The 14,327-nt window shown below is 52.3% G+C and overlaps 3 protein-coding genes across 3 annotated transcripts; 2 read left to right on the top strand and 1 right to left on the bottom strand.

Annotated features, from left to right (window-relative positions):
• Positions 1–4,941: 4,941 nt before the first annotated feature.
• On the top strand, positions 4,942–7,255 carry IUM83_13390 (Translin-associated factor X-interacting protein 1; the record flags this gene model as incomplete). Its single annotated transcript, XM_067938063.1, has 6 exons — positions 4,942–5,817; positions 5,924–6,243; positions 6,310–6,714; positions 6,783–6,843; positions 6,915–7,043; positions 7,115–7,255. 6 exons carry the CDS (start codon positions 4,942–4,944, stop codon positions 7,253–7,255), a joined length of 1,932 nt encoding a protein of 643 aa, XP_067788305.1.
• Positions 7,256–7,599: 344 nt separating this feature from the next.
• On the bottom strand, positions 7,600–8,535 carry IUM83_13389 (family 31 glycoside hydrolase; the record flags this gene model as incomplete). Its single annotated transcript, XM_067938062.1, has 1 exon — positions 7,600–8,535. The coding sequence occupies one exon, from the start codon at positions 8,533–8,535 to the stop codon at positions 7,600–7,602; it is 936 nt and encodes a 311-aa protein (XP_067788386.1).
• Positions 8,536–11,003: 2,468 nt separating this feature from the next.
• On the top strand, positions 11,004–14,273 carry IUM83_13388 (family 31 glycoside hydrolase; the record flags this gene model as incomplete). Its single annotated transcript, XM_067938061.1, has 1 exon — positions 11,004–14,273. The coding sequence occupies one exon, from the start codon at positions 11,004–11,006 to the stop codon at positions 14,271–14,273; it is 3,270 nt and encodes a 1,089-aa protein (XP_067788387.1).
• Positions 14,274–14,327: the final 54 nt, after the last annotated feature.

Here is a 14,327-nt window from a genome sequence, read left to right as displayed (position 1 = left end):
CGCGTTGGGTGATCGCGCTATCTCGCTCTTTCTTCAGATTTTAGCTGATACTCCATCAAGTGAAGAACTGCGCTTCGCTTTCTTGGCGAAGTGTATCCGCGCGATTGTACTGCAGAATTCAGCTGCCCTAGAGGTACGTCCATTTCTGGTTGTGCTGTTTGGGTTCAGCTCGTACTAACTAGTATTGTTCAAACATTCGTAGCTTTGCGGAAGTGCCCATTTCGATCCGTCTACGCCCTTCTTTACTTTCCTTCGTCAAGAATCGGAACCGGTCGAAGCTGCCATGAACTCAACATTTCTGTCGCAACCTCTGGACGAAGACGATCCGTCTAAACGTGAAGATAAACCTGATGAACACGATGAAAGCAAGAATAAGGATGAGCCAGTTAACAGTACTTGCCGGCTGGAGTGGATTGATGAGTACAGCGAACAAACAGCTTTCGCTCCTAATCCGCTGACGGATGCATGTCACGATTTAGACATTTATCTGTCGGTTGCCGATGCTCTCGCAGCATTGACTGAAGCTTTTCTCAAGTGGAATACGACAAGTAATGGATCTATCACAACGGATTTCAGCGAACTCATTGCTTCCAAGTTGGAATCGGAGCATGCCTCGACTGGAAAGACAGGGATTTCGGCTTCTTCAGCAGGTAGCAAGAAAAAATTGGCGACAGATCCAGCCAAATCGCCTGCGATAGGTGAGGCGGTGATGTTGGCCATCTTAGAGAAAGGTATGCAGGTGCCCGAACTGGTCTCTAAGTACACTGCAGTGAACCCTGCTGTGTGCGTAACCCTACTGGGGCTTCTGAATAACTTAATGACTGCACCAAGTGGACTCAAGGTCCTACTGAGTCTGGCAAAGGCTAAACTCCAAGCACAAGCTCCAGTGGATGCCACAGCACCGGTTGAATCGGCTGGAGAGTGGCCTCTGTCAGTCCAAATGTGTGCTCAATCGGAGCATATCCTATTACTTAGTCCGGTTCTGGACGTTCTTCAGTTACCAAAAACCTCTTTTATCGAGATCGAAGCTGCTGTCCGAACGATAGCCGTGATGACGAGTGATTTGGAACCTGACAAGGATACCCCAGCACCAGCACCTGAGCCTGTAGTTGAGACTGTTAAAAGCCCGACGAAAGGTGCCGCTGCTGTCACTCCTCCCCCTCCTGCTGCTCCGACCATTCCAGAGCTCGTGGTTAGAGAAAGTGATCGCTTCATCAATGCAGCCCTTAGTTGTGGCGCACTAGTGCTGCTCTTAGCCTTCATGGACCGAGCACGGCTACCAGTTGGAATGGGGGATGTATTTGATCGTGTGAGGCTAATGGAGGAGAACATTGAAGAAATGGTGATGAGATTCATCACTCTGGCTCAAATGAAGCAGGAGAATATTGTAACTAAGTACCGGGAAAAACTCGATGTAGATCAACCACCAAGCACAGAAGCCACTTTAATAGCACAGCCTCCTGCTGATCTGGATTTACCTTATCAAGCACGATGGGCTCAATTGCTGCTCGATCACAAGTTTAATGTTCATCGCTTTGGCTATGAATCATACAGTGCACTGCTTCTCGCTTCAGAGCTCGCGCTTCCGAGGCTAGTCTCGACACTCTTGAATGCGGGAGCTAGCTCTGAAACTGCTTCACCGGAAGGGGTGACGCCTTTGATGATTGCGTTCCTCGTTGGAAACGAAGAAATGGTCATCGACCTGCTAGACGCTCGTGCTGACGTGAACGCAATAACTAAAGACGGCCAAGATCTGACAGTATGGAACTGCGCACTGGCATCTCCGCTGAAAGCGCGCGTGAGCAGCATGATCTCGAAGGCGTACACTAGTTCGGATACGTCAAACATTGGGCCAAGTATGAGTTCTCGGATTCAACTGGACTCTATTGAAGGATCTCTGCAATTCCTCGATATGTGCCTGGATGCAGGTGTAGACGCCAATGTATCGAACGCAAATGGAGACTTCCTTTTGCATGCTCTTCTGTCCAAATCCATCGTCCGTCACAAGTTACGCGGACTGGACTTGTGCTTCCGCTACTACTCTTGTTATGAAGACCGAAGGCGCTTACAAGGGGCAGTGATTGACTTGATCGAAGTGCACGCAGCTAATGTGAATAGTTGCAATCGACTGGGTCAAACTCCTCTCCACTTGGCGCTGCTGTACGGATTCACGGGTATCGCGAAGATTCTCTTGGAACGTGGAGCCAATCCAAACGTACAGGGTATCTTTGGGCACCTCCCTTTGCACTACGCCTGTCTAGGATTTTGTGGTAGTCTCGATGGAAGCGATGGTGAATCAATCGAGATAACACGACTGCTATTGGAGCAAGCAACGAAATACCCGTGCACACTTGGAGTCCATTCAGACCGACGTAAACACAAATCCGCTGCAGAGAAGCAAGCTCTTGCCATTGAAAATATTCTGGAAAGCGGTCTGCAAAGTGTCATCGAACCTCAAGCGATCGTCCTGGAGCTTGCAAGTGCTCAGCAAATTCTCACCACGCCCTCCTTTATAGGCAAGTTTCTGCCATGGCATTTTGTATGCGGAGCGTACGTTCAGCTCTCGTCGGTGATGTGCCTAGACGACGACATGCAGAGGTGGTTTGAAGCCAATGGGCAAGCTCGAGCCTGCATACTACGCTACTTGCTTAGCGAGTGGAAAATTGACATCAGCGCGTGCGCTAGCAATGGGGTGACAGCCCTGCACTTGGCAATGAAGAGCGATGTAAATGATAACAACCTCCCTGTTATCGACTTGCTCTTGGAAAACTGTGGGTCCGGTGATCCATCTACCGCTCTCAATGTGAACGCAGTTCACGAGCACATTCTCATCGACTGCTTGCCTGTAATTCCGAGTGGAGCTTACGTTGCATATGTTGACAAAGACCAAGAAGTCAAGCAAGCGTTCGTGTCTTCCCGGTCAATTGACAGCAAATACCATATCATTCTTGTCGACGGACAGCATGTCGATGGTATTCTACGCGATCAGCTCCAAGTCATCAACGATCCCCACAAGAAAGAGTCACATCAATTACACCACTACAAATACCTCTTGCCTATGGAAAGCAGATTCGCTGCTCTACATTACGCACTGCAGTCAAACCAAGACACGATGGCACTGCGATTGTTAGCTCTGCCGAATATTTCGCTCGACCCGGAAGGAAGTGACTTGCCACTTCTTGCACTGGCGTGTGCTGCTCACCAGACGCCCCAAATTGTGAAGCGATTGATTACCCAGCAGGCAAATATGCGCGTGCACTTGCCACTTCGAACATCCAAGTGTGGCTTGACGGCGATAGATTCGAGCACCTCTAGCTCCATTGCGAAGAGAAAGCACGCAGCAGCACTGCATTATGCCGTCATGTATGATGACTTCGCGATGGTAGAAGCGCTCGTATCTAGCCCAGGCGAATACGTCCACCCCAATGTTCGGCGCTCTGGAGATGGCTTCACACCATTGCATTTGGCTTGCGAGATGGAAAATCTGAGCATCGTCAAACTACTACTAGACCATGGCGCGAGCTTAACGCAGTTGTCGAGTATGTCAGCGCACGGTGTGTCGCCTCTGGAGTTGCTGATGAAGTTTGACAGCTTGGAGAACGAAAGGCTCAAAGAACTCGTCGCCGAGCGCTACTTGCGATCGGAAATACTGTTGGAAGGCTCGATTGTTGCCTCCACCCCACGTCCAATAACAAGCGACAACAATGACGCTCTACAAGATGCGAACTCTAAAAGTGAAAATACCCCTAGCGAAAGTCAGGCAAACGAGGTCGATGACAGCGATGCACCGTCGTGTGCCTTGCTACGCGAGGAAGAACATAATTTTGGTCTCTTTGAACGCCTCCAGGGTCTGATTCGCGACAAGAGCGGAGCCTATGAAACTCTTATTCGACGTGTGGAGACAGCACTTGATAAAAGTGACGCTGTACTCGGCTTATTCTTTGACCTACTGAAACAGCCTGACTCCGGTCGAACTCGAACTGAGGCCGAGTCGAAATCTCTGACGCCATTATTTGAGATCTTCCAAAAGCTGCGTCATCCTCATGAATGTTATCGGCAGTGTACTACTCGATCTCAATGGAAACCCAAGGGCTCCAAGATGTCACGAGTCGTGAGCAAGACTACAATCGAAGAAGTAGCAACGGGTCCTGCATCATTGAATGCTGATAGCACATAGGAGGCAGCCTCTTCGGCGTCAAATTCCTATTGGCAATCATAAGCATCAATCAATTTGCATGTACGTTTCACTCTCGTCTAACTTTCGCGCTTGAATTCAACTATACATAGGAGAATAGCAACTAGCAACACCTGCAAGAAATGAAGGTTCCGGTTGCGGAAGGAAGTGGAGAAAACGCAGGTGGCTGCTCTTTGGGCGGTCTGGCACTCGTGCCTCAGCTGGATCTCAGTGTTCTCCACGATGTCAAATTCTCCAAAGCTGACTTGGCTCAAGCCCGGCAATTGTCTTCCGAAGATAAAGCTTCGAGCTTGTTGCCACCTGTGTATGCCTACACGGCTCGAGAGCTACGAGATGAAGACCATAAACCTGAAACTGGTGGCAACCAAACAGTTCGAATTCGCTTTGCACCTCCTCCGCGATTAATTCAGAAGGCATCTGTGCATTCTACTCGGCCTACTCGAGCCCGTCATGTCGGTCCTAACGTAGCGGTTTGCGAATTGCCTACCGGTCTCCGCGAAAAACAACTGAATACTGCTCGATGTTTCAAGGCATTACAAAATTGGCAGCAGTCGATGGAAGCTGGAGTCTTGAAAAATCTTCTTGGAGATTCTCATGAAGTGCTCCACGCAGCAATCTATCGCCAGCCAGAAGCAGCGTCCGACCTTGAAACTATAGTCCCAGGCACTGCGGCGGCAACAGAGCTACCGCCAAATTATCCGAATCAGTCAGTCGAGGAGGTGGAGTATTTTTCGCTGGTAGCAGACATGCAGGAAAAAGTGAAGCTGCAGCAGCAAGAACGAAAGCGACTAAGCACGCAACTTGCCATGGAGCAGTCACTCGAGCAAGATTTATCATCTCAACTGCGACAACTAGAGCGTGAATTAACGCAACTACACATGCGGCACGCCCACAACCGCGCGGAAATTGAAGGTGAGCGCCGTTCTGTTCAAATTCTCGAACGGGACTATGCTTCGCTTACTGAGCAGGAACAGGAGCTGCAGCGCGACTGCGAGGTGTTTGAGCTACAGCTTGACACGCAAAGAGCTCAACTGAGAGAAATCCGCAGCCAGCAGCTCTACTTGGACTTTGTGTCGAGCGCTCCGCTAAAGCGGCACATGGAGGAGAAAAAATGGCAGGAGCAACACGCCGCAGTCGTTCTGCAAGTTCAAAACGCTGAGGCGGAAAATCATGCCCTGGAAGGTGCAATCAGAAAGCTCGAAGATGAGGCGTCCAACTTGGAGGCGCAGTACGCGCTTGATATCCAGACAAAGCAGCAGTCTGAGACCTCTTTGACTGAAATCCGCGCGAACTACGAGCGATTCCAGGAAGCTTTCGAACGAACAAGAGTCTGCTATACCCCCAGACCTGACTGGGACCGCATTGTAGATGAAACACCGGAGCTGTCAGTGCAGAAGTATCAGTGGGAAATGATCGACACCGCGAGCTCTCGAGATGTTATGGCCTCAATCAATACCAATATGGACGAGAAAGATGGAGTGTTGGAACACAGAGCAATCGATCTAGGAGATGAAGAACAGCGATCAAATAGTAGAGGCCAAACTAAAACACTGGTGAGGGAGATGTTGCACTGGATCGAGCGCCTCCAGAAGCACTGTGGTGTCAATCTCCATTTAAGTCGGGTAAGTGCAGTTCAGTTGATCTCTCCGGCAGAAGCTAACGCTTTTGTTGCAGATTTGGCATGATGTTGAGGAAGCACGCGTGGAGCTCAATATTCTCCATCATCAGTTGGATCGTGCCGTTCGGAAGTCATCGATGCTTTCGATTGCACTTCCTAACATGTCAGGTGTGATCACCATTGCAGCTGCAACATCTCCGATGGGATCTCCATCAAAGAGAAGACAGGACTATATCAATGCTCTCGGTATGCATGAAGGCATCCCGCTGTTCTTACGCCACCGCGGAAAACTAAAGAGGAGAATCCTCAAGAAGCTGGACGTTGAGAAGGTGGTGCGGAAGGTGTGGGTCGAAAAGCGCAAACGGGAGCAGCGCAACCCGCTTGGAAGGTTCCCACTCGAGCAAGTTCTGTACGAGAAGCTGCATCGCAAGTACGGATTTCAGCCGTTGATTGCGGAGTGGGGGTACAATCTACTGTTGGCACTGCAAATGTTCAGTTGGGACTCGGAGATTGAGATGTTCCTCCTTTGTCTGACTGGCGCAGTCTCTGATCTCGTGTACGTGGATCAAGAGCAGATGATCCAAGGCTGCCAGCATTTGCTGCTTCGACTATGTGAGCTTTACAATGTCGAGAGTTTCGTGACGGAGAGGAGAGTCCTGTTGAAAGACGCTCTGGTAGCGCTACGAACATTCTTCCCTCTAAAGACTTCTGGACAGCTGCAAGCGATCGAGCAAGCCATCATTCGAGATATGCACAAGATGAAACGTGGTGGGAACGACTCCATTTTGTACATTGAAGACATTCTTCCGCTGGATGTCAAGTATCCGCTGGGATTTTTTGTGAAGACCATTCGCACGCAGCACTTCAAGGAAATTCAGGACTACTATGCGCTGCTTCTGAGGTACGCTTTGCCAGGGAATACGTATGTATGTAAAATTGCACTAACATGTCAACTGGGATGCATTCCAGCGAGCTTGAACAGCGCGACACCGAGATGAGAGGGATTTTGCCTCTTTCTGCAGTGAGAGATGTAAGTGTGCTGCTGAAGTGAGCCGTGGTAGTCCAGATTTTTGACAAGGCATGGACGGTTGATACTTTTAGGCGATCCTGGCGATTGACCCGCTTGCAGACCCTACCGCAGTGCAGAATCTTCTGATGAAGGCTTTGCACATAAAGACTCGAGCACAATTGCACATGCGCGAGTCTGTTCATTACAAAGCCGTACTAAGGGTAAGAGTATCAGTTTGTCGACACAGCTTTTGCAGTAACTGGGGCTAACAAGATGGTTTCGTAAATGTTAGAAACTAAATTCGACGTGCTTGATGAAGTTCGCGCTGAACTTTGATCAGAACGCCGAAGTCAACTGGCGACGACGCCCTGGTGCAGCCTATATTAATTCGGTTACTGGGAACCAACAGCAGGACAGGAAAGCTTCACAGTAAGACTTGCCAGGTGAATATCGCCCATTTTACTTCGCAAAATTTGCGCATTTCTGTCAATGGATCTAGTTCCAAATGATCATGAAATCCGAGGCGATGGTCTGGTTTACTTTCTCAAGACTTATCTCCAGGCGCTGTGTGGCAGAATCGTATCTGGATATTGAACCGAGCGACACTCTGGAAGGTAATGCCATCACGCCAAGAACGATTACCTTTCTGACCAGACTCGTTTGAGCACTTGTGTAATCATTTCGCAGGAGTGTGGACGTGAAAGTGCCAGCTGACGCGGTGAACTTGGCAGTGGTGGCGCTCGGGTTGCTGATGGTCTCGCCATCGTCCAAGTACAATTATCCACAGGCGATTCCGTTTACCGGCAGCGCGACGAGGATATCGAAGGGTGTAAGGCGAGCGGACGCAATAAGAGCTGACTGGTGCATCGCTACGATTGTCCCGCCTCGAATGTGTACCGGCATGTCAAATGTGGTAACGTCAATTGCTAAGTAGACGCCAGACGTTCGAACCTGCGAGTAGTCGAAGATGTTGTACCATATTCCACGAGGGAAGTACCCAGTCACGGTTGTTGCTCCCTTGTGTACAACCGGAGTCACAAGCCGTGCGTCTCCTAGCATAAACTGGTGGTCGATATTGTGCGTGACGGTATCCGAAGGGAACTCTATCAGAAGTGGACGCGCAATCGGTAGGCCCTCCGTATGAGCATGGTACCCAAATGTGTAGATATACGGAAGTAGTTGGTAGCGCATACCGATGAACTTCTGCCCCACCGTCGTCACTTCAGGCCACACGTACGTCTCCTGCGAAGGAGCTTCGAGGTTGTTGTGGTTACGGGAGAACGGGTAGAACGAGCCCAACGCCGTCCATCGTGCACACAACTCCATGTTGGAGGCACCAGAAAATCCGCAGATGTCAGCGCCGACCATGGGGATGCCAAAGAGTCCGAACTTGAGGATGGTAGGGACCGACCAGCGCAGATCGTTCCAAGTGGCAGCGTTGTCACCTGTCCAGTGAGCCACGTGAACCCCGCTGCCGGGGAACGTCGATCGAGAGAGCACGAAGGACCGTTTGTTGGCCAGCTCTTCCTGGACAGCATTCGTCACAATGGATTCGGTGATGCCGTACAGGTTGTGGGCGTCGTACTGGCGGATGTTGCCGTACTGCAGCGCGCTGGTGGAGATGCCCTTGTTGTAAATGGCGTCATGGCTGTTGACATTGTTGATCTTGAATGGTGGGTTGTCGTACTTGTTGCCATCACCGGAGCAGCTCAAGCAGCATGTTGTGATCGCGCTGATGCTTCCAGTGTTCGGGCACGTGACGCCCGATTGACGTACACAAGTGGTTCCCGGGCAGAAGTTAGGTGGAGTTGGTGCTAGCGTTTACGACGGTGCCGGCCGATATGATACGGCTACCGACGCTGCACTTGTAGTGGTTGTATTGCATCGCCCATGTATCTGTATGTGGCAGGATGCGTGTGTCATTGCTGGTGGATGGTGGGGTTTGTGCGTGGAGGCATTGGATCTCGAGGCTGGATATTAGCACTAGCCAGCCGAGACAACGAATAAATCGTGTTGTGCGAGACATGGTGCGTTAATATGAGCGAGGGTCTGGCCAAGGGGACTGGTTCTTGACGGGAGTGAGGTCTACCGCTGATGCACGCGGATCTCATTTATGAAGGCGATAGCCAGTGAGCGGGGTAGTGAGTTTGCAAGATTCACATGTAATTCCTGAGTTCTAGACACAGTGTATACTTATGTGAAATATCACATTAAAGTTTAATATTAACTTTGTCAGTCATGGTTACTTTTCCGTGTAATTTTTACAATAGCAATAGCAAAGCTTCAGGATTTCGACACCACCTTCAGAAGCATTGGCGAGGTTTTGAGAGGGCAACATATACTCTAGCTCTGCCTCACTGCCTGTTGCCATACCGTGGTATCGATACTCCCAGTACTTTAGGTTCTGAGTGTTCCAGATTTTTTTACTTTTTACTTTCAACGACAATGCTATCGTAAGGATGCTGAGGAATCAAGTAACAGAACAACAGGTTGGGGGATGCGAGCGACGCGCATCAAGTATGCACTGGTTTCGTGAAGTAGCCTCGGTTCCAATCGCAACTTCGACACTGGTACGCAGCCACACTGGTATCTTCGCGTATATCTTTGGGACAGCGGACGCAGAACACTGGGTGGACAACAATCCAGATAGGGAGGACTTCGGCCGGGCCTCCAACACACTCATGGGCATGCCTTAGTCGGTGTGCATCTGTTGCCACTCCACTAGAGTAGACAGCAACCCTCTTGTTGATATGTAAGCATCAGAGGAACGGGCATTTTCTTGGTCGTTAGCTGGCCTAAATGACTGTAATATACCTCACCTTGAAACGGATGTATCTTTGGGAAACTATCAAGTAAATCGGTGAGATGACTCGGTCGGGTTCACAGGCTGACGCCGCTCCAGTCCAAAGGTGATGCTGGTGCTTCCATGATGACGATCTACATGCATTTAATACAAACACTGCTGATCTAGCGAGTGATTATACCAGATGTCAACGTTGCAGCTTGCAGGTGGTCAAGTTGCCGCGCTATGGCACTCCAGGTTGCGCGTGGTCACTTGATTCATTTCTCGTGGTGGCAACGCTACTGCCAAACAGCGCTTTCCCCGTCTGCAAATGCCGTGAACCTCGCTGTTGATGACGCTTTGCCACTGGTGACCAAAGCTGCAGTGGGCCACACGATCGTACATGTACATGTACATGCATTGACTAGCTGAGCAACTCGAGTCGAGTTGCTGATGGGCCGGCCTCTTACGTATGGTAACCGTACCTTTGCCGACGTCCCCATGTCCAAGCTTACACAGTCTTTACTTGAGAAATAACGATTGTGCAGTGTACTCGTTCAAAGAAAGCAGATCGTTCTACCGAGCTTTCGGTGGCTTCCGAAATGGCTATAGAAAGCATGTTAAAACCAGGATTGTCAGTCATTTTGCAGAGATCTCAATCAGCAGATCACAATCCCCATAGTGTCCCCAACCTGATTTTAGCCCCCCCCCCCCCCCCCCGCCGCACGGCTACAGTTGCTGACAGACAAATAAGGGGTAGCAAGTATGGTCAAGTCTTCTGTTCGTGCTCATGTTGAAGTAAATTCGCGCGCGTCTGCGCCGTCATGAGCTGTGGTCGAGCCTGATAACACTGGATTTATTTGTCGAACAGCGGGAGGGATCAGCTCCACGGGAGTTGACAAAGCACTCCTTTCCGGCACGTCTCCAGTGGACTCGATTCGGTGTTGAGGCGGACAACTCAACTGAGATCGCCTTCCTATCATCCGTAAGAGCTTTGGTGCGTTATGCCTGTAAAGCTTAACCCAGACAATCAAATTTTGAGTCTGCAGATTTGGCATGCTGGTTGTCATTCCAGGTTTACTACGTCAGTCGCGATTTGCACCGTGAACAAAGGCAGCGTCCACTGCTCGGGTGCATACGATACCACTGCAACGGTCAGTCAGGCTGCCGTGGGATACTGTCAAAGCTCCCCCGCACCGGACATCTTCAACCTGACCAGGCAGCGTGGGCCACCAAAGACGTGTTGCATTATACTGCGCCGGCACGGTCACCGATTGCCCCCCATCGACCGAAGCCGGGATTTGACTCTGCTTGGGTCGAAGGTGTCCATCGTAGCAATCTCTCACTTCTCAATTTGCTTCCTCCTCGGCACAGCACGGCACGGCACGGCAGCAAAACGATGACGTTCAAGGCTCGACTGCATCATGCAGTGGCGCTCTTCGGGTGCATTGCACTGGTCTCCAGTCTCGCATCCTTCGCTCGCGCGCAAACCACCGTCTCCAGTGGTGGCACTGGCGTGCACATCCTGTTCCAGACGGACAAGTGGGTGACGCCCTACATCCACTACAAGGCCGGCACCGGCAGCTGGACCACGTCGCCCGGAGTCGCCATGGCCGCCAGCACCAACTCCGCCTACCCGGCCAACGACGGCTGGTTCCAGTTCGACGCCTCCACCGCCACCTCACTCGAGTTCGTCTTCAACGATGGCGTCGGCGTTGTCTGGGACAATAACAACAACGCTAACTACAAGGTCTCGGCTGCTGGCATATACTCCGTCGTGAGCAAGGTCTCCGGTTTCAAGACGGGCGACTTGGTGCGCCCGAACGACGGCACAGGCTACCACATCCTCTTTCAGGCCGTCACGTGGGCCAAACCATACATCCACTTCAACGCCGGCAGCGGTTGGACCACCGTGCCCGGATACGCCATGACGCCCAGCACGTACGCCGGTAAGTTCTCGGCGGCCAATGGCTGGTTCCAGTACGATATCTCGTCCACTTCGTCTGTGGAGATCGCGTTCAACGACGGCAACGGCATCTGGGACAGCAACCTCAACGCCAATTACGTGCGTTCGTCGCCCGGCACCTACGCCTTCGTGAATCAAAACACGCAGACGCCCACGACGGCTCCGTCCGTGGAGGGCTACGTCAATGGCCCCGGGTACTCCGTGGCGTCTGCCAGCGAGTCGGCGGGAGTTTTGACCATCAACCTGCAAGTGAACTCGGCTACCACAGCCACCTCGTACGGCTCGGACCTGTCGGCGCTCGTGGTGACCGTGACCAAGACGGAGATCGACAGCGTGCGTGTCAAGATCGTGGACAAGAACAACAAACGTTGGGAGGTCCCCAAGAGCATCTTCACCGCCGGCACCCTCGGAGCGGACACCACGGCCACGGCCGCTGCCGCAGACCCGCTGTACACCTTCAACTACACGCAAAACCCATTCACGTTCAAGGTGGTGCGCAAGTCGGACGGCTACACGCTGTTCGACTCGTCGGGCATCTCGCTCGTGGTGAAGGACCAGTACCTGCAGGCGTCGACGGTGTTGGGCAGCGACCTCAGCGTCTATGGCATCGGAGAGAGCACGCGTGACAACTTCAAGATGGCTTCGGGCGACAAGCAAACCCTCTGGGCTCGTGACCAAGGATCTGCGACGCCCATCGTGAACACGTACGGCTCGCACCCATTCTTCCTCGGCATCAACAGTGCAGGCCAGGCGCATGGAGTGCTGCTGCTCAACAGCAACGGCATGGATGTGACCATGGACAGCGGACATCTCGTCTACCAGACGATCGGCGGGGTTCTCGACTTCAACATCGTGGCCGGACCCACCCCAGCCAACGTTGTCTCGCAGTACACGAAGCTCATCGGACGGCCGAAGCTCATGCCGTACTGGTCGTACGGATTCCACCAGTGCCGATGGGGATACGGCTCCGTCGACGCGCTGCGCACGGTGGTGAGCAAGTACGCCAGCAACAAGCTGCCGCTGGACGTCATCTGGTCCGACATCGACTACATGAAGAGCTACCATGACTTCACGCTGGACCCGACCAACTTCCCGCAAGCCAAGATGGCAGCCTTCATGGACGAGATCCACGCCAGCGGCCAGAAATTCGTGCCGATCATTGACCCTGGCATCCCCGATGATACGAATGACTACGCGTACACGAAGGGATTGGCTATGGATGTCTTCATCAAGGACACGAGTGGCAAGCCGTATCTGGGTCAGGTGTGGCCTGGTCCGACAGTGTTCCCCGACTTCTTCCACCCGAGTGCCAAGTCGTACTGGGGTGAGCAGATTAAGCTCATGCACAACAACTTCTCTTTCGATGGTCTCTGGATTGACATGAACGAGCTGGCTAACTTCTGCCCGGGAACCACTTGTGTACGTCAATCGGGCGTCACGTGTCCGAACACTGGAAGCATCAGCGCGATCACAACATGCTGCTTGAGCTGCTCCGGTGATGGCAACAAGTACGACAACCCACCATTCAAGATCAACAATGTCAACAGCCATGACGCCATTTACAACAAGGGCATCTCCACCAGCGCGCTGCAGTACGGCAACATCCGCCAGTACGACGCCCACAACCTGTACGGCATCACCGAATCCATTGTGACGAATGCTGTCCAGGAAGAGCTGGCCAACAAACGGTCCTTCGTGCTCTCTCGATCGACGTTCCCCGGCAGCGGGGTTCACGTGGCTCACTGGACAGGTGACAACGCTGCCACTTGGAACGATCTGCGCTGGTCGGTCCCTACCATCCTCAAGTTCGGACTCTTTGGCATCCCCATGGTCGGCGCTGACATCTGCGGATTTTCTGGTGCCTCCAACATGGAGTTGTGTGCACGATGGACGGCGTTGGGCTCGTTCTACCCGTTCTCCCGTAACCACAACAACCTCGAAGCTCCTTCGCAGGAGACGTACGTGTGGCCTGAAGTGACGACGGTGGGGCAGAAGTTCATCGGCATGCGCTACCAACTACTTCCGTATATCTACACGCTCGGCTACCACGCACACGCTGAAGGCCTCCCCATTGCTCGCCCGCTACTCATGGAGTTCCCGTCCGACACTGCCACGTACAGCATCAACTACCAGTTCATGCTGGGCAACGCGTTGCTGGTGACTCCGGTCGTGAGTCAGGGAGCGACTTCCGTGACCGGGTACTACCCAGCGGGTGTCTGGTACAGCATCTTCGACTACTCTAAGATCTCCAGCACCGGTGGATCTGTGACGACGACAGTGACTTTGTACGACATGCCGGTGCACATTCGGGGAGGAGTCATCTTGGCCATGCACCAGTCGGCCCTCACCAGCACTGCCGCTCGTGCCACGCCGTTCGACATCTTAGTCGCTCTACCCGCCAGTGGAAGCGCCAGTGGCGACTTGTACCTCGATGATGGCGAGACTGTCAGCAACCCGAGCGCCACCATTGTCAAGTTCACTGCATCGGCTGGTACGTTCGCGTCCACAGTTTCGCAGAACGACTACGCGGGTGCTCGCACGAGTCTGGTAAACAAGGTGATCGTTCTCGGCGTGACTTCGTCTCCCTCGAGCGTGTCGCTCGGTTCCATTTCCAAGTATGATTCGGCTACGCAGCGCCTGGAAATCAGTCTCGCGAGCGTGAACCAGGCCATCGGCTCAGACTTCACGATCACGTGGAAGTAAAGGCAACACATACGACAGCATGTCGCTAACGGGCGTCACCTTGCCATATAGTTG

This window comes from Phytophthora cinnamomi, assembly GCF_018691715.1.
Source record: "Phytophthora cinnamomi strain GKB4 chromosome Unknown Contig54, whole genome shotgun sequence".
Classification (NCBI taxonomy): domain Eukaryota; phylum Oomycota; class Peronosporomycetes; order Peronosporales; family Peronosporaceae; genus Phytophthora; species Phytophthora cinnamomi.
The sequence above is the reverse complement of the archived record's forward strand: the minus strand, read 5'-3'. Positions and strand labels throughout refer to the sequence as shown.